Genomic DNA, 19,671 nt, shown 5'->3' with positions numbered 1-19,671 from the left:
TTTGTTATTTAAATAACAGTGTTCGAATGGCGTTTCTATAATCGTCGGGCAGTGGTCGAAATCTAAAAAAAAAATATAACTTCATTTTCACGAGTCGACTACATTTATGTGGCACCTGCACACTACCAATATTATACGTGACATATTTATACTTTTCAATCGGTAAGATAAACAATAATAATAACAACAACAACAAATACAACGACGGTGTTAATAATTAGGCGGTGTCGAGAGTTCGGATCACCGTTCACGCTATCTAATCTCTGCAGGTGCGCATGTCTGGTTTTCTAGTGCACTGGCGAAATAACCACATCGTGTGCACAATATTTTATAATATAAACTATAAAACCTACCGACCGATCGGTTCGTTACGACGATACGCACACACTCGTCGAGTGTCAAACCGTTCGAACGGGGCCCCTCCGACGTCTAAACTTGCGCGACATCCGAACTACGTCTCTCGTAGGCAACACAATAATATTATTATAATACGACTTGTCCGACACGATGAGTCCTCCAGGAAGCGACGCGACGGCGGACCCGACGGCCGACGGCGGCGGCACCGGCAGCAGCCTGTCCGACCTGTTGGCCGGTTCGCTGGCCGGCGTGGCCGTCGTGCTGGTCGGCCAGCCGCTGGACACGGTCAAGACCAAGCTGCAGACGTTCCGCGGCCTGTACACCGGTCCCGTCCAGTGTCTGGCGCACACGTACCGGAAGTCCGGGCTCCGGGGCCTGTACGCCGGTTCGTCGCCGGCCATGGTGGCCGGCGTGGCCGAGAACTCGGTGCTGTTCGCCAGCTACGGCCTGTGCCAGCGCGCTGTGGCCGCGATCACCGGGGCCCGGGACGCCAAGCAGATGGACGCGTTCAGCAACGCCGTGGCCGGCTGCGCGGCGTCCGTGTTCTCGTCCGTGGTCCTGTGCCCGGCCGAGTTGGTCAAGATCAAGCTGCAGGCGGGTCGCGAGCTGGCCGAATCCCGAGGCCAGCGGTTCCAAGGTTCTGTGTACCGCGTCACCAAGGTAAATACGGTGGATATTATAATATTATATGTGTCTTTGGTAATTATCGGTTAATTAGCAGGATAAAAAAAAAAGCTAAGGTCGATGGTGTGTACCAAAGCTAAGGACGATGGTGTACCGACGGGATTGCCGTCCCCCCGAACGCGTCCGATTTTAAAAATCGTTTTAAATGCACGCCCATGTGTGTCCTTCGATATTGCATAATCGCTTAGGTATATTTTCAATGGATGCTCAAACACTGCGTCCGTATAATTGTTTATATATTCGATTCGTTAGGAAAGGTAGCATTCGTTTTTAGAAATATGGAGTAAAAACAAATTCACACTAATACACGTTTTTGATTTAATTTTCTTGTAAAAAAAAAATATAATAATATTGGTGAACCAGAAAAATAGTACATTAATAAATTGTAGATAATACATGTATTATCAAATAATTTGAAACACAAAAAATTGATTTCGTGAATATGTCATTCGACAACCGATTGACAGAAAATGTATAACATAATCTCTCTTTTACATAAAAAAAATTGTGTACATTCAATTACTTCGTATTTTAAATAGAGATTTACCGAGTCACTGATTTAATATAAATTTCACGGAATATCGATTTCATATACATGGTATTATACGATAGTATATAGGAAAAAAAACATTAAAATATCTAAAAACTGAATGATAAATACTATGTACGAAGTTATAAACAAAAGGTTATTGTTTTTACAAAATTTGATTAAATTGCTATTTAGTGATTTGATGTTAGTTTAGTACAAATAAAATTATCAGTTTTTATTCAAATAGTCCTTAAAAAATATATGTTTATTTTTTTTTTCGTTTCATAATTTTTTTTTGTGTTGATATTATTTGTTTCCTAATAATTTATTATGTTAGAAGTAGTTTCATAAACGTTATTCTGTCATAAATTATCTACAAATTTTAGTTAAAGTGTAATAATAATAATAATAAATGAGATTAGCTTGGTGGAGTTGAAAGCCACCGCAACTGATAAGTTTCTTACAGGTAAAAGGTCATTTAAGTGAAATCGATATACACCCTTTCAAATTACAAATCTACCCATATAACTATGGGGGACGACTCATGGATCATGAGGCAAAACTCCCTGACAGGATTCACAAAGAACGATGAAGAAAGGGTGAGCGAAGAGATTAGGAGACATTGAGTCTTTGAATTATTAATAAAAAAAAAAAATCTATTACAGTTTTAAAGTGAAAATCACTTAAAATAATATCACAAAATTTAAAAACAAAAACAAATAAAAAAATTGTGATGTACTTAATTAAGTTCATCTTCTGACGCTCATGGACTATATTACAATACACAAATAATTTTTGGTTTTAGAACTCATACGAATCATATTTTTCTTATGGTCGCACTTGGAACATTATCCATTTATCATTTTAAGACCCACTCGAAAGATCGGTCATGAAATTGACGTGGATAGCAAAATAATAATAAATACAATTTAAAAAAATTGAGTGATGATACGATTAGATACCAAACAGAATAGAATAATTCTTATTAAACAACTTCATTAGGGTGTGATTTAACAACAAATAGTAAGTGAAATTGATATCAACTGTGAGTTAGGTTAGGTGAATTTATTTTAGAAACAGCAAATCTTAAATGTAGCTTTGAAAACATTGTCTATTGATTGTGAAAAAATATTTATAGTACCCTACTTTATGGAGAATTTTAAGTCTGTTTTTAACTATTCACTGCATTAGTTCAATTATAAGACAGTTACAGTTCGAATTTATTTGCAGTTTATAACCGCCAATAACAATAGAATATCAAAAGTTAGTTATTTTATAATATTCTTCGCAACTCTTAGGTTCATCATAAAATTTATAAATAATCAACATCTTCTAACTAAAGTTAGAAAAACATAATATTTTCAACGAACGTATAATTTAAAACAAACTATTTTGTGTTGAGAAAAATTATGTCACTCTGATGGATTAAATAGTCTTAGAAAAATTCCAAATAATAAAACATATTTTAAAAAAAAAATAACAAAAGGACAAGTGATTGTCAGGACCCGGGAACAGTGTGCGAATCGCAGTGCATGTGTACACGCACTCGACACAACTTTTCGTGCACCAGTCTTATTCCGCGTAATAAATAACCGAAAACAAACCCTAAATCTACAGTATAATATTATTTATTATTACTTATATATATTTTGGTTTTTTTTTTTTATATGAAATAGTTCGGACTACTATTTCAAAGATGGCCAATTAGATATTTTAATATTTTATAGCTTTTTTTATTATTACTATTATTATTTTTACCATAATAATAATTGAATCTTCGTGTAACTCGGTAAATTGATTATTTACTTTTATTTTGTCTGTAAGAATTTAAACAAAAATATTATTATTCCATCCCAGTTATTTTGACTAAATTACGAGAAATCGATGTAAATCAAGAACAGTAAAATTTTACTAGTGTGGGACTTACAATGGTATTAGATCGTGATAATCGATGATAGCGTGTCTAAGTCCAGTTATGGCCCAAAGTTCGGTAACTCCGGTTACTAACGAGTAACGAGATGTTTTTCGCGTGGATTTTATAAGGCCGTCTCCCGGCTAACGCGCCATTTGGGATGCAGTAAACAGTTTTTGGGTGTTGATAAACGATGTTGATGAACCAACTTAATTCATTTACTTAATTGTCTGGTTGAAAATAAGTAGGTATATGATTCGTCCAATATTCTTAAATGGATAATGTCTGGTGATACACTTCCGCGAGGGCATAGTTTAAAACACTCTATATAACATTTAAGTTTTGGCTTCATTTATCAGGTTGACTGCTTTCTAAATGCCGATTATCACAGTGTATTAGCAGTAAGTGAGCTGAATTGCATCGTTCCTATAAAATTGTTTGTAGCCGAACAACCACTATTGGATTGAGAAAAAGCACAATAGTCACTTGAAGTATTTTATTTTGAGTATATAAAATACACTTATTACGAATTGAAATAGATCTGTACATCACTCGAATTTGAACCCAATTTAGCTGCAACTATAAAAATGCTTACACATTAATGCATTTTTCATAAATGACTATGTATTTTTAAAAACAAAACTATGTGTACAGAAAAAAAGTCTGCTCAGTATTTATGAGCATAACTGATAATAGTATTTATTATATATACATTTTTATGAGCATTAGAAGCTTAAATTTTTATGTTATTGAATTTTTACCCGTAAAATAATTATTCTTCTACAAACAGTTTTTGTTATTTTGTTGTAATTCCAAAAAAATATCAGAGAATACTTAAAATTTTACCAAATATTTATTTATATATAGCATAATTTACAAAATATTTTTACTCTTTTTGGACTATTTATAAACAAATAAAATTTTCAACTTTTTTAGTTTTTTTTTTTTTTTTTAAAAAAATTAAGTATAGGTTTACTACTTGTTTATAGTATTATTCCTTAATATACCTTTTTACACTCTTTTTTCTTTTTTTTTTTACTTAAAATGTAATAACAGGAATGCAATATATGATGTATTAAGCATATTATATTATATTGTTATAATAATTAGATATTAATAATACGTATATAATAATATAATGTAATGTTTTTGAAAAAAGTAAACCAACCTACCTTATAATACCAATATTAAAATAAATTACTTTAATTACGCTATCAATAAATATAATATAAGAAGTTTCTGCTCAAAATCGTTTTTCGTATTCAACGATTTATCATTGAATTTAAGTTTAACAAATCCATTACAGTGACTCGTCGAAACCTACAGTAAAGTGGTACACATGTCACACTTTTTATCTTTTTTTTCAAGTCTGCAAATTTATATAAGTGATGCAAACTTATTATGTGTCATGTTTCAGAATTTTTCTTGAATAGTTTAGTGATTGTGATAGGAAGAAAACAATTAGAACATCTGTCTTAAATCGGAAGTTGTCCTACAGACTTGGCACGATTGCCACTTAATCTTAAACTCATACGCGTGTAGTTGAAAAAGAAAAAAGTTCATCAGGAAACACTACGAGACAATGAATTATGATAAGATTTATGGTTAGGTTGGTTACTGAGATGAAAGTAATAATAATTTTTCAAAAATAACTGTTCTATAAAGAGAACTTTTTTCAATTTAACATTTAAGAAATACCAAATAAGAATTGAAATGTTTGATAAACAAAGTATTTATAATGATTAATACCTCGATATCGTCATTATTTGTTGCACAGTATAATTGAACTGAAACTTCTCATTTTTCATGCTTAATTAATCTAAAAGATTATCATTGAACAAATTTATTTTATATTGATTATTACGATATATTTTAAGTTCTTTATTAGTAAAAAAAAAAGTATATATACCTGTGATAGGTTTGATTTTACAGAAATACAATATGTTTAAAATCGTAATAGCATAATATACCATACCACTATACGAGTATATATTATACAGGTAAAAATCTTGTTATACAGCGTTTTCATGTGGTTTTCCTAAAAATAGATCTTATTATTTTCTTATTATTTCAACAAAAATATTTTCAAATACTATTGCATTATAATCATAAATAGCGGTTTTTTTCCGTTCACTGAAACATTGGCCTAGACATAATGACGTAATCACCAGCCACGAGTAAAACTGTTGTCGGTTGCAAACTGTTGGCCATAAAGTTTCAACCAAATACAAAGGATTATATCTTCAAAAACCCTTTAAAATTCTTAACATAAAGATACATTCATAGTACTATGTAAAATAATATATATATATATAATATATTGACAAAATACCAATAGTAATAAATTATTATTAAAAATATCTATCTTATACGAATTTTTTTTATTATTATTTTTTTTTTTTTTATTGTTTTTAAACTTAAATAATTGTATTGAAACAAAATAATTTTCTTATTTTAGGTAGGTAAATAAGTAATTCAATAACATAATATAATATTATTTTTCATTTAGTTTAAAATAACCCAACAATATTGTCTTTAAAATCACTGCATAAGTAGAACCTACGCATAACAGTATATAGATACTTGAGATTTTTTAATAATAATATACCACTTGGTGAATCTATTCAATTACTGTAGTTCTTATATCATTTTGTACTGCAAACATTATAAGCAACATAATAAATATTTGTATTACGACTCTGTTTTTATTAATTTTAATTTTGCAAAGTAAATATTTCTTTAAATAGCAGAGACAATTTTAAAAGATATAATATTATTCTTATATACACAATACTATTATACTACATAGTTATAGTTTTATTGTTGCTAAATGCTATCATATATTTTATGTGCATGCTATACATTCTTTTATTTTTAGTAAAAATAAAAATCATTAAACTAAAAATTAATTAATTTTAAATCATTAACACTATTCTATACAATCAAATTGCATCGCATTCAAAAATAATATGATCAGTTAAATTAATAATTGAATTATAGCTATAATTTAAAAATATCATATTTAAGGAACTTTATGATAAAAAAAATATTGCAATTTTGTATTATCAATTGTAATTTTATAAATACAAATAAAAATTTTATTGAAAATATATTTTTTATGCAACCTTATACTTCATAATATTCTTTGAATGTAACTATAACATTATTATACTCGTATATACAAGTAGATAGGGATCAACATTTTTTATTCATATATTACTGTTTTCGTGGTAAAAGTAAAAATAAATTGTTAAAAGTTTTTATTTTTAATAACTTTTAATAAGTGTTAATTAATACAAATTTTTAATTTTTGTAAATTTTTAAATTATTAATTGTTCTCTGCTATGATAAACAAATAAAAAACTAATTAAAAATTCTATCACTGAGTAAGAGGATTAGGTGTTTTTTATCATCTTACATGTATTAATGTATTAAACTCAATTGCATTGATGTGTTATAATATTTTAAGTGTACTGTACTCGGCTTAAATGAATTACAATGTTTTCTAAGACATTAGTAATGCATGTACCAGTTATACATTGTATTTACTTCTTAAACTATATACTATTATAAGTGGAATAGATAAATATTTACATTTATATAAATATATGTCGTACGTACGACCATCGAGTGCTATACTATCTATAATCAATAGTTCCACAATATTGTACATACCTATAATACAGCAATAACCCCTTATAAGCTGTTAAATAATACATATAATGGTTTCATAATAATAATTTTAAAATCATAATCATTAGAACCTTTTTAATAATTAAAAACTGAATGATTTTTAACTAATACATAACTTATAATAAATTATTATTAATACTTAACCATGAAAGTATATTATTAATTTTACACAAAAAAAATATAAATTATTTATAGCGATTGAATGTTAATTAGTTAATTTTTGCCAGCAAAACGCAGTTGATAAACACGCACATAAACATACATTTTTACAAAACAACAAAATATAATACATAACATTTTAATGGTTAGATATTCATTCCTAAGTTATAACTATATTTTTGTCATAGGTGTGTCTGCAAAAAATGTTTTAAGTCTTGTATTCATGAAAACAAAATAATTCAAAAGCTAGTATTCAGCATCAGCAAGTAATTTCACTTCTGAATTTAATAATAATCGTTATCAGGGATTATAAAATGTGTAAGTAATATAATATTTAATGTGTCTACATAAATAATCTTATTGTGATTTATTTTATTTAGTTAACTTAAACTTTTATAGTTCTCCATAAAACTTCGTTAAATATTTTAGAGCATAGTGTTTATTTTAAACGGTATGTATTTCGAAATAAATTAACGTTTTTCATACTACTTAAACGGCTATAATTGGCTCAGTTTATGAGTTTATTATAAGATTCGTTCTTATTATTTTGTACAAACACCAGTGGGGCTCATGAATCTCAAATGCGTGAAAGCAGTTAAACATTATTTATTTATACAAACTGCAAATATTGTATAGGTATTCGACTTAAGAGAACGCTACATCCACATTTTGTTGTCTCCATCTGGTTAAGTTTATAACATAGCAAATTATTACGTTCAGCAGTTTCATATTTAATTTTATTAGTTTTATAGTTGTATTATAAATTATAATAATGAACTGACAATTAATGTAATAATATTAAATGAAACAATATTATCTTGGTATTTTATCAGTTATTTTTTTTCAATAATAAAAAATTTGAAACAAATTACGAGAATTTTCAAATTGTACTTAATATATTACATAGGTACTCGATTTAAAATTAAAATTAAATATAGAAAAAATATCAACACAGGCAATATTTTTAAATATACCTTAAAGTTTATAAATCATGAAATTAAACATGAACTGCTAAACGTAAATTTGTTATGACCCTTGCACAAAAGAGATAATAAACAAGGAAATAATGAGGCATGTTGTAGATAATCCATCTGTTAGAATATTATTTTTTATTCAAATTATTAAGCTTCATCCAATATCGTTTCCAAAACTGTTTACATACATAAATTAATCATTTTTTTTTTTTAAATACTATATATTCTTTTATTATTATATAATATTGTCTCGTATAATGGAGTTGAGCAAAACGAGACGAATGTAATAGCCCACGCGTCAATAGCCTTAGGTACTTTTTCCAGTATTTTGTTTCTACGATAAAATAAAAATAAAAATAATAGAACAATTTGAAATGTATAAAATAATTAGTTACTTTAGGTTTTTAATTAAAAATAAAAATATTTTTTTTACATCATAGTCTGTATGTAATGTGTACCGAAGATTGCAGGATGGAAATTACTGTTGGCCCGTATACAATGTCATTGTCTAACGGTCTTTGAATGCTTTGAGCTCAGATAATTTTAATACAGGTACCCACCTATAATGTCTAGCGCAATAATATAATTTAATCCATACTGAGTCTTCGCTAGAATCGCGGCCAGGTCAATTTGACAATATTTGCCAACAGGCAACAACCCTTTCAGTATAATATTACCCGTAAAATGTACATTAATTAATTATCAGGCACAAATGGGAATTCAGCTTTACGTTTCGGATGGTAACGGATAATCCTCTCGATATTTTGATCATAGATAAGTAATTATTTTCATCCGGCAAAACAATAATAGTGTTATCTTTTGATGTAGTTACCAAGAACGAACCATGTATACTAACCATATACCATTAACTAAATAATATATTGTTGTGTTATGTTCGGTGCTGAAAACAAAAAAGTGTATCTATGTTATTTAAAAATGAATCTCAACGTAAAACGATGTATTATTTAAATAATGTACATTTATATTTTTTTTTATTAATTATACATGTATAATATTCTTGACCAACGTATTTCATCTAGAAAAATATAATAAAAATGTATGATACATATTGTGATAAATCTTTGTTATTCTAAAAATATTAAATTTTAAATTTAACTTCGGTTTTTAAAACTGAAATTTGTATAGGAACATTATACTATTAAAATAATTATGTACAATAGGTACATATAGCTGACCCATCCACCAAAAAAGATTCAATGACTGGTATTTTTAATCTATTAACTTAATAAACAAAATATAACAGGCGATAAGTAATATTTTTAACAACTGAATACTGATGACTTGAAAATCCTATGAAAATTACCTTAAAAATACATGTATGATCTGCTAAAAAAAAATTAAATAATACATTCCATAAAAGTTATCAAAAGTCTTAAACATCTGGGCTCTTTTGTAGTGATATTACAATTAATAAGTGAACGATATAGTAGACAATATAACTTAATATTACAATAAAGTTTTAATACAAAATATAATTAAAAAATATATAATTAGGAATTTCAGTTTATGTAATTAATAATCAGTTTTGTTAAAGTATTATGAAACATAAAGGTTTTTATTTTTGAAATTAACAAAGTATAATATTTGTATAATTAATAAACACTTTGTTGATTTGACCTTTAACGTTTTATTGTTATTCCAAATGTATGTTTTAATTTTTACTTATAGAATTAAGTTACAATATTTAATAAAGTAAACATTTATGTTTTGTCATTAACAAAAATATAAGTAAATTAGCTGTTTGAAGTATAAGTATTTGTTTAAAAAGTTATGGAACTCGAAAAAGCAAATTATACAAATTTCGATAAAACAAATTATTTAAAAATGAATATGACACTAACACCTACTAAATAAAAATAAAAATAAATTGATAAAACATATTTTACCAACGTGTTTTTGATCTAATCGAAACTCTGGGTACTTAAAAATAAAATCTTCGACAGTGACACAGACAGATTAGATTCACTCTCCTTTGAACTCTATGTGATTATTATTTATATTAAATATTAAATTTTATTGAACATGTACTAATGTATATTGTTATAACAATAATATTAAACTATATAGTTTACAAGGAATAAAGCAAAATGTATTATGGACACTGTTTTCTTAAAGATTTTTTGATTAAGCGATCTCGAATGAAATCTTTTCGCATATTTAATGATCGAAAACTATTTGAAAACACAATAACAAAAGTAATTTTAAATTTATTATTGTAATGGTGTTTCACACCATATTATATTTTACTTTTATAATATACATGTATATACCCTAGACGTCTAGACACATGTATCATCATACACTATATTCATTCTATATTATCATGGAGTCACGTCATAAAGGTATAACTATATTTTGATTACTTAACAAAATTTACATTAATTATAATAATATAATCTTTTGGATTGATATATTTTCGTGTGTTGAAGTAGTCTCGTTCCATCGTTTGTTCCGTGTATTACAACTAGGTAATTGGTCACCTAAATAAAATAAATTATTTTAAAACTATTATAATTATATTATATTTCAGTAGACTTTAGATTGTACTTAATATAACTAAATGTCTTGTGTAATGTGTAATATTTGTAACATCTAAATCTTATCACATTCTCCCATTTAGTATGTGACACTACTACGCCGTATTAGGGATAGACAAGTTTTAATTGTTATTTATCACATGTCATAATATATTAATACATAATAATTCAAAATATATTTAAAACTAACCAATAACGAACAAACAACTTAATTTTTCTACTAACTCACTCAAAGTATGACTAGTGTGCTTAATTTATTTATAAGCCACCCATAAACGCATCTCTATTGAGAACATAAAATTTGGTTATTTCATTTTTGTATTATACAGAGTACATGGACTTGAAAATATTGTACATAAAAATTTAATGTTTTTGCTGTAATATAAATAAGTCAACTTGATTGTAAACATTTTTTTAAAATTTTACTTGACAATAATTGAAGAAACCCGTTTACTCATGAATATACACAAAACAATTTGTATGCACAAATATGCCTTGAATCTTTTAAAGGCAGTGTGCAAACGGGTTTCACAAATGTGCGTAATAGCCTGCGTAATATATTATATGAAAATGCAAACAGTGTGCACCCACCGTAATTTATTCCTATTATTTTCATGATGTAGTTCATACTACATATAGCCTTTTTCTCTAAACAAATTTTGTCTGTGACATTCCTAAAACATTGTTGTGTTTCAAGTATAAAATATGTCAAGAATAAAACAAACGCGTGTTTATATGCATTTTAAAAATAACGGTTAGGTTAAATTTTTTATGGTTTGTATTAAGTCATTTTTACATTTAAATATTATGCTCGACTTTATAAATATATATATCATACATTTATAAGCTTATTAGATACTGCGAACAAATTTCATCGAAAACCGTATTATTATACTTCTTTGTTGTTTAATTTATGTGCTTGTAGAAAATCACCTATAAAGCTAAATGTTTTTTGTACAATTTTTTAATAAAATTACCATATTACGCGCATGAGTAGTTTTAATTCTAAAGAGATTATATAAGTAATCTGGTTAGTAAAGACTTTAAATGTTATACAAACTGTTAATATTTTAATAACTTTACAACAGAATAAGGATTTAATAAGTTTTTCACAAATGGCTGTTTAATTTTTAGTGAATCAACTACAGTAGTATTAAAGACTTTTTATCTTATGCATATTTAGTATTTTTTAACATGTTATGTTTTTAGACCTATTAAATGAACTAAAATTGTATACAAATATTATAAATAAAATTTTTTCTTTCTTTTTCGCCGCAAAAGTCTGAATAGGAATTTTATTTGTAAAAACGTACTTTTAATCTCCATAGAACTTTACTAGGTATATAACCAATTTAGGTTAGGTTTGTGGACTTCATAAAAATTACTTGGTTGAATATTTTACTACTAATATATTAACAAAGTTATCAAAACCGTTTTTTGAATAAATACAATTTTTAATTATAATTAATTGCATACTGAAAGTAAAATAATTTTAACAACCAATGAGCTATAAGTGAAATACAAATACAAACAATTTACTAATAACAAAGACTGTTTAATTTTTATTGTGAACTTTGAATTAAACGGGGGAATTAAAAATGCATAGTTTAATGTACTGTATATGTGTCTGCTGCACACTGAAACAATGGCTTGACTTTATCCATTTAAGTAATAATAGACTTCAATTGAGAGACAAGTATAACAATTCCCTTGTGATCTGCTACTGTACATCAAAGGTTTTTGAAATGAATAACTAAATATTCTGATAGTGCAATAATTGTGCAACTGCTATCAGATATTTGTATTTAATTATATTACTTTTGAATCGTTGAAATATATACAAATGTACATTCAATTGTAAGTATTAAATATTGATATCAAATTCGTCATAGTATATTAAAAAAATATAGTATAATATAGCGATTTTAATATACACGTTTAAATGAGTTTTTATACAGTGAGATATATCACCTGCTTTACTTTTTAATTTCAACTCTGAAAATTTCAGAATTTATACGATTTTTCTATGATTGCATTATTAGTCATAATAATATTAATTATAGTAATAATAGTAATCCAATAAACTAATCAAAAATGAATATAACTCATTTTCAAAAAATCGTATTGATTAATTTTTAAAAACAATACCAGTGAATTTATTCAAATAGATATTTTAATATATTTTTTTAATGTATTGATTTTAAGCCATCGTGTTTGTAAGAGTAATATCATGTTAGTTTTAAGCTAAAAGCTTTAAAAATGTTTTATTTTATCATATTATATTACAATATAAAGTATTATAGTAAGAAACATATATCACCAATATCATATTAAGAGACATTGGTAATATATACACATGTTCATTAGGTAATTATTTTTAGTCAATCGATTTCCAAAATCAATTTTTGTATATGATTATACTATGTATAAAATAGTAAATTGATTTTAAACTTAATTTCTAAAACGTACATATTAAAAAGTAATGCTACATTATTAAATACCATTCCTATATTTTATTCACTTGAAATATTGTCATTAAAATGATAAAAAACAATGTGATAAATTCATATTAAAAAGTATATTGTTTAGGAGGAAAAAACGATAATGAAAAAAAGCTAAACAAATAACAGAAAAAATGGACAGCCAACAAGACTGAGTGTTTAAATGTTAAACACTTTCCAAGACAGTTGTGTCGTGTTTTTAATATAAGTTCGAAACTAATGATAATAATTACATTCAAAAAACTTTTCCTACTAGAACGCACGGATTCCTAAAGCGATTTTCAAATATTAAGTGATCACATGAAAGATTTGTGAGTACAAATTCCTAGAAGTTTTCTTGAATACATACAAGTACAATTCAACTATATTTAATACATAACAACGTTATGTAATTACAGAATTGGGTTGTTTTTTTTTATAATTACATACAAAAATTAAAATTAAACATTTCGTACAAAATAAATATATTTTTAATATAATTCATGAAATTAATGAGTAGGTATTAAATATTTTATATTGTGTATACAAGCTATATTAAGTGGTATGCACCAATGAGTAATTGAAATCATACATAGACAAATAATGAAGTATTATTTTAAATTCAAAAAAGTCAAATTGTTATAAACCATTGATATTATTTATTGTATTTACACGCTTAGTGAATCTATAATATTAGAGGTAACTGTACAAAAACGTTATTTACAGTCATGTTTGCAGTCTAGTTTTAAAGTAGATCGAATAATTCATTTCAAAAATAATAATATACTGGATATCTTTATTTGTATTAATATTTATTAGGTAATATTATGTAATAGATAATATCATACATAAAAAGAGCTATTAGCTAGAAATTACTTACTGAAAACAAATATTTGATTTATAATTTTTAAATATATTATTATAAAGGGAACAAAAAATTAATTTAAGAATATTTTTTATGAATCAATTTACATGTTTCTGTTGAACAAAGGTGTTCACATAGATCACTTTTTGGTAATTAAGTTAATTATTCTTAAATATAGATTAGAATAATTAATTACATGTAGATAAATTTATATCTTATTGGACAACTGAAATGGAGAGTGCAAAAACTAAGTACAAATTATGTTTAGGTAATAATAATTATAATATTTATGAATGGGAAAATATACTGATTATCATTTATCACGATAGTATTTATTTAATTTTAAGACAACTCGGATAAATTAGTAATTTTTGTGAATTTACTACTAACTATTTTGATACTATCTTGGAAAATATCTACTTTTTGAATTTGCCATACGGATTGAACAAAAAGAACACGTGAATTTATAAAGAAAAAACCATTATTAATCAGGAGTTCTTAATAATCATCATTGACCGTAAGTAATAGCACTCAAGGTTTTCAATCCCAGTTAATGTTTACTACACAAATTGTAACCGAAAACTGGTAATATTTAATTTTCGTTTTCAAAAGAATCGTACAGTGTGTATTTGTTGGTGTGTTTATTTATACAGCTTACTTAAATCAACACAATATATTATAGTAATCACTCTTTTTAAAAATGCTCTCTCTGTCTTTTTGCTTTTTGTCTCTTTTCCGAAGGGTTAAAACTTTAAGTCCCCGGTATACGTTCAGCGTTCATAATTTGAAATTATCGAATCCCAGCGGATATAAGTCGAGCCCCGAGGGTAGCTTCTATAGCTAATTTGACCATTCCAATGAATTTTATTGACCGTAAACAAATTAAGGGGGAGTTTTTTGCGTCCTTGCATTATTAACATATTAATACTATATCAAAGCGTGGAGAAATTAAAGAGAAAAAACTCCGTCTATATAGCCACATAGGTCATTAATTTTCGATAATGTCTGTATTTAAAAAGTCGGATAACTGTAAAGTATATATATATATTTTTTTTATTCTAAGCCCGCAGTGTCTTATTATTACATTTTTTTCTGTTTTTCGTTTAATTTCTTGGGTTATTAAATATTTTAAATTTCAGCTTTTATTAAGAACTCTTCTATGGTAAGGTTATTTTCATAATTTGAACCCTGATATAAGAGTCTGAAAATTCCACGGACACTACAGCATTCCTCTTAAGCATCTTCATAATTTCAAAATTCTGTGTGAATAATAATATATAATAAATAATTGCAAGATGTAGTTCATACGTTTTACACATACCTACAAAGATGTCGTTGTTAAGCTATTAATAGTAACCGTGCGTCAATATTGCGTGGCCGATACTTATATACGATTTATTGTGGTTTCTTCTTTTCTATTTAATTTAAGGTCGTACCATTTTTCAATTGTCTTCTCGTTTTCATCGAGGTTATAGTGCCGTTTTATTTTCAGTAGTTTCGCCATTTTACTTGGGATGTAAGTTTAATCAAAAAATGCTTTACGCTGTGAACAAATCTTGTTTGTTGAACCTTGAGCTTAATATTAAATATACGAAATACTTTAGACAAGACTAAACCCTATTGTGACAACCTATCATTTACATATTTTAATATTCAACAATATTGTCCTTAACATTAATATTAACAATCATTAAAATATATTCCAAATCAAAATAGTATCAAGTCAACTACCAAAGATGTCACAAGAAAACAATAAAATAAAGACAAAAGACTTCTTTAATCACTAGTTACTTTGTAAAAATAATAATAATATAAAAACTAAAAAAATATTTTAAATTAAAAACTGAATGTTAAAAAAATTTTAAAATAATACCGACGTAATTTTTTTTTTTTTTCATTTATAAATCATTTACGAATACTGTGGATTCATACCCCCTTCCTATTATACATATCATCCTCTACGTTCCTAGATGAAAACTGAAATGGTTTTCTATTATTTAACAAAAATGTAAACATATAATAAACCTTTAATTTATTGTATAGTTATAGTTATTAAGTTATTTATGTTTTAAAAGAAAAAATTTTCGTTAGATATAGAAGTAGGCGGGTAGTTTTATTTTCATTTAATATCAAGAACAATAATAAATTGTTAGGCATTTAAACAAGTAATATTAAATATAAAATATGTTGCTTTTTATTTATATTTAATGAAATCATGTATTTTTATTCAAAGTTTCCTACCTAACTAAAACGTATGTGTTAAAATGTTGGATATTTTCCTTTTATATAATATATGAAGGTATTTTTATATTTTATATATGTGCTATACTATGTATGTGCCTACTAAAATTAAACTATACAATTAATTTAATAAAAACTTAATATTACTTTGAAGTATGTAAACATATTATTTAAGTAAATCATTTATAACCAAGTCTTTTTAGTTTTTTAAAGTTAATTTATACAGCTACCACAAAGGTTAACCTGGTAAAAAATGTTCCAAAATAAGTTGTTCTAATAATTAAAGTAATTAAAATATGTTGTAGACCAAATTAGTTGTTTTCATTATTTATTTGTATAAAAAACAACCAAATGTACCAAAAAACTCTTTGGATGCTTTAGGACTATGCATTCCAAATAAATACATAAATCCTGATTCGTTTCTTATCACAGATTATTCAAAAATTAGATTTTTATTCTGCATTTTTTAGCATTTTCCAGCCAGTTTATTAATTTTTAGTACATAATGTACAAACTCAGAGATGGGAAACTGCTTTAGGCTGAAAACCCCCCAAACTATATTTTTTTATATTAAATTATAAATTATATTATATTATTATAGTAGGTATATTGTTTTATAATAAGTATATTTCAATAAAAAATGATGGCTTTTTTTTTAAATGATTTATAAAAAGTAGTGGTAATTGTACCCTCTAACAAAAATCCCGAGTATGTCATACTTGCCTGTATAAAGCAAACTAGCAAATTTATCATAAAGAAAATTTTTTTTCATAATATTTAAAGTTATTAGGTATTTTTGATCCATACGTCAATCGTTCTATTTATGAATTCGATTTATCTGCCTACAGTGATTACCACATCTTACTCTAACAAATAAAAACTAGTTAGTCAATTATCTCTAATTATTAAGCATGCCTAAGCTTGACATTTTGTTTTTGTATTGACGTGAGTTTAAGTAATACAAACGAGTGTTGATAATAAAGAGATTTTAATTACCATTTTCCTCTCGCGATTGTGAATCTTTCAAACAAACAAAAAAAGAGTTATTCTTTTTAAAAGCGTTATTGCGCGCGTTGAGAAGGCATTTCACATGGCATTTTTAAAATCATTTTTTTTTTTATATATATATATAACCTTTAACGCACGCTTTATATGAGTGCATATACGAAGGGCGCATTTAATATTTCGATAAAATAATATTATGCGGTCGTACCTAACTTGAACGTTCGTATTTTTACAGGACATCATGAGGCACCACGGGCCGGGAGGTCTGTTTCGCGGACTTGAGATGACCGTGGCCCGGGAAATGCCCAGCTACTTCTGCTTTTTCGGCGTGTACGAGATGGTCCGGGAGGCTCTGAAACCGGCTGGCCGGACCCGGGCCGACTGCGGCCTGCTGGCCACCACGGCGGCCGGGGCCGCAGGCGGGGTGCTCCTGTGGACGGTGACGTTTCCGGTGGACGTGGTCAAGTCTCGGATTCAGCTGGACGACGCGATGCCCACGCGCGGCTGGACCATGTGCATGTTTCACGTGTACCGGAACGAGGGAGTGGTCGCGCTGTACAGCGGCCTGGCGCCGACGCTCATCCGGTGCGTCCCGTCGTCCGCCGTTCTGTTTCTCGTCTACGAGTACACCAAAAAACTGTTCGAACCCTAAGGCCCGGAGCGGTTGGGGTGACGTCGAAGAACGTCACGGGAAGCCCCGCGGAACGAATAGGCCTTCAACTGGGGGGATGGGTTTTCCGGTCGGGAGATCGAACACACCCAACTTTGAACGCGTATTCAAAGTCTGTTTGAAATCGATACCGGAAATCGAATGCTTCCAACTCGACCGTTTCAAACAGTTCGCGAAAAATCGAGTCCGATATCGATACTCGTTAATATTATAATCAATATCGTAATATTTTTTTTATACATATACCTATCTGCATTAAATTGTGTAGCGTGAGAACGTTAATACTTATAATACTTTAACTTTTTAATAGTTGAAAATAATTTTCAACTTAATCGGGTATATATATATTTTTGTTTAAAACTAAAATATATTTATGAATTAAATTAAAGTTTGAAAGTCCTAAACGTTAGAAGAGTTCGAAAGAAATTCGAGTAAAAAATGGATCGAACTTGAACTGCAGTTTGAGAAAAAAAACAAAGTTCAATTTCGAATTGACAGAATAAATGAAAATTTAAGTTAAACTCATCCTTACCTATAATAATAATACATAACACTAATTATTAATATACTTGAAATGTTGTTCAAAAGTCAAAGTGCAGTGACGTTTCAAGTGACAAAATTCACTGGTGGATGCGACGACAGTATAAATATTACTATATAATACAGACGATGATCAATTTTTAAGATTTTTTTTCAATACGTGGCACTTGTTTAATAACATCAAAAACTTGCAAAATGCTTTAAAATGTATAGTTAAAATTTCCAATTATTTAGGGATGTAGGTACTGTAGCGTACCTACGACACTGACGGAGTTTTTTTAATAACCCAAAAATAAACGTTAAACTACATCAAAAAAAAATATATAGGTAGTTTTAATATTTTTTTTTCAATAAATACAGACTGATTAAATTTTTGCTAAGTAAATAAATTAAATGTGTGCATTAGAAGTTTTCTATCAGTGGATAGATATTCAAAAAATAATTAAAGTACCTAGAAAACAAATAATTATGTTACCTACTGCTTGTACTTAAATAATATAATGAAAAAAAGTGGTAAATTACACTGCAGATGCTATACTATAGTCCAACGACCACCACTGACATCAACCAATGAAAAGTTGTTAGTACAGTATTAGAGTACGTAATATTTGTTTTGTTATTAATTTTGTATATTACCTACGACATTCCTTTTACTGTAACTAATACGTCTACTTAACGTTAATGTATTTGTATTTTATTTCTACCATAGCCGGTAATTTGAAAAAAATTTTCTCAACATTCAGCAGATATATACTATCTATAATTATAAAGGAGTAATTACATTTTTTTTTTTTTAATTAATAAACGGCGTCAATATTTATAAATACTATAATATTATGTGTAATTATAATATATGTTTATTATATTTTTTTCTATCAAAAATTAAACTTACTTAATATATTATTACCATGTAAATATTATAATATTTAATATTAAATAATGTGTTAATATTAACATCAAAAAACCGTATATTTATTTACAAAATTTTTTTACGATTTATACAG

The 19,671-nt window shown here is 27.3% G+C and overlaps 1 protein-coding gene across 1 annotated transcript; it reads left to right on the top strand.

Moving 5' to 3' along the window:
* The first annotated feature begins 332 nt into the window (after window positions 1–332).
* Window positions 333–18,974, top strand: LOC114121856 (mitochondrial ornithine transporter 1-like). Its single transcript, XM_027984342.2, has 2 exons — window positions 333–1,017; window positions 17,693–18,974. The coding sequence occupies exons 1-2, from the start codon at window positions 508–510 to the stop codon at window positions 18,107–18,109; spliced, it is 927 nt and encodes a 308-aa protein (XP_027840143.1). The 5' UTR covers window positions 333–507; the 3' UTR covers window positions 18,110–18,974.
* The last annotated feature ends 697 nt before the right edge of the window (window positions 18,975–19,671 follow it).

The sequence above is a fragment of the Aphis gossypii genome, chromosome X (genome assembly GCF_020184175.1).
Source record: "Aphis gossypii isolate Hap1 chromosome X, ASM2018417v2, whole genome shotgun sequence".
Lineage (NCBI taxonomy): Eukaryota > Metazoa > Arthropoda > Insecta > Hemiptera > Aphididae > Aphis > Aphis gossypii.
The sequence above is the reverse complement of the archived record's forward strand: the minus strand, read 5'-3'. Positions and strand labels throughout refer to the sequence as shown.

Coding starts and splice junctions, on each gene's coding strand:
- LOC114121856 (XM_027984342.2), top strand. CDS start 508: ATGAGTCCTCCAGGAAGCGACGCGACGGCGGACCCGACGGCCGACGGC. Junction 1,018..17,692: donor CTGTGTACCGCGTCACCAAG/GTAAATACGGTG, acceptor GTATTTTTACAG/GACATCATGAGGCACCACGG.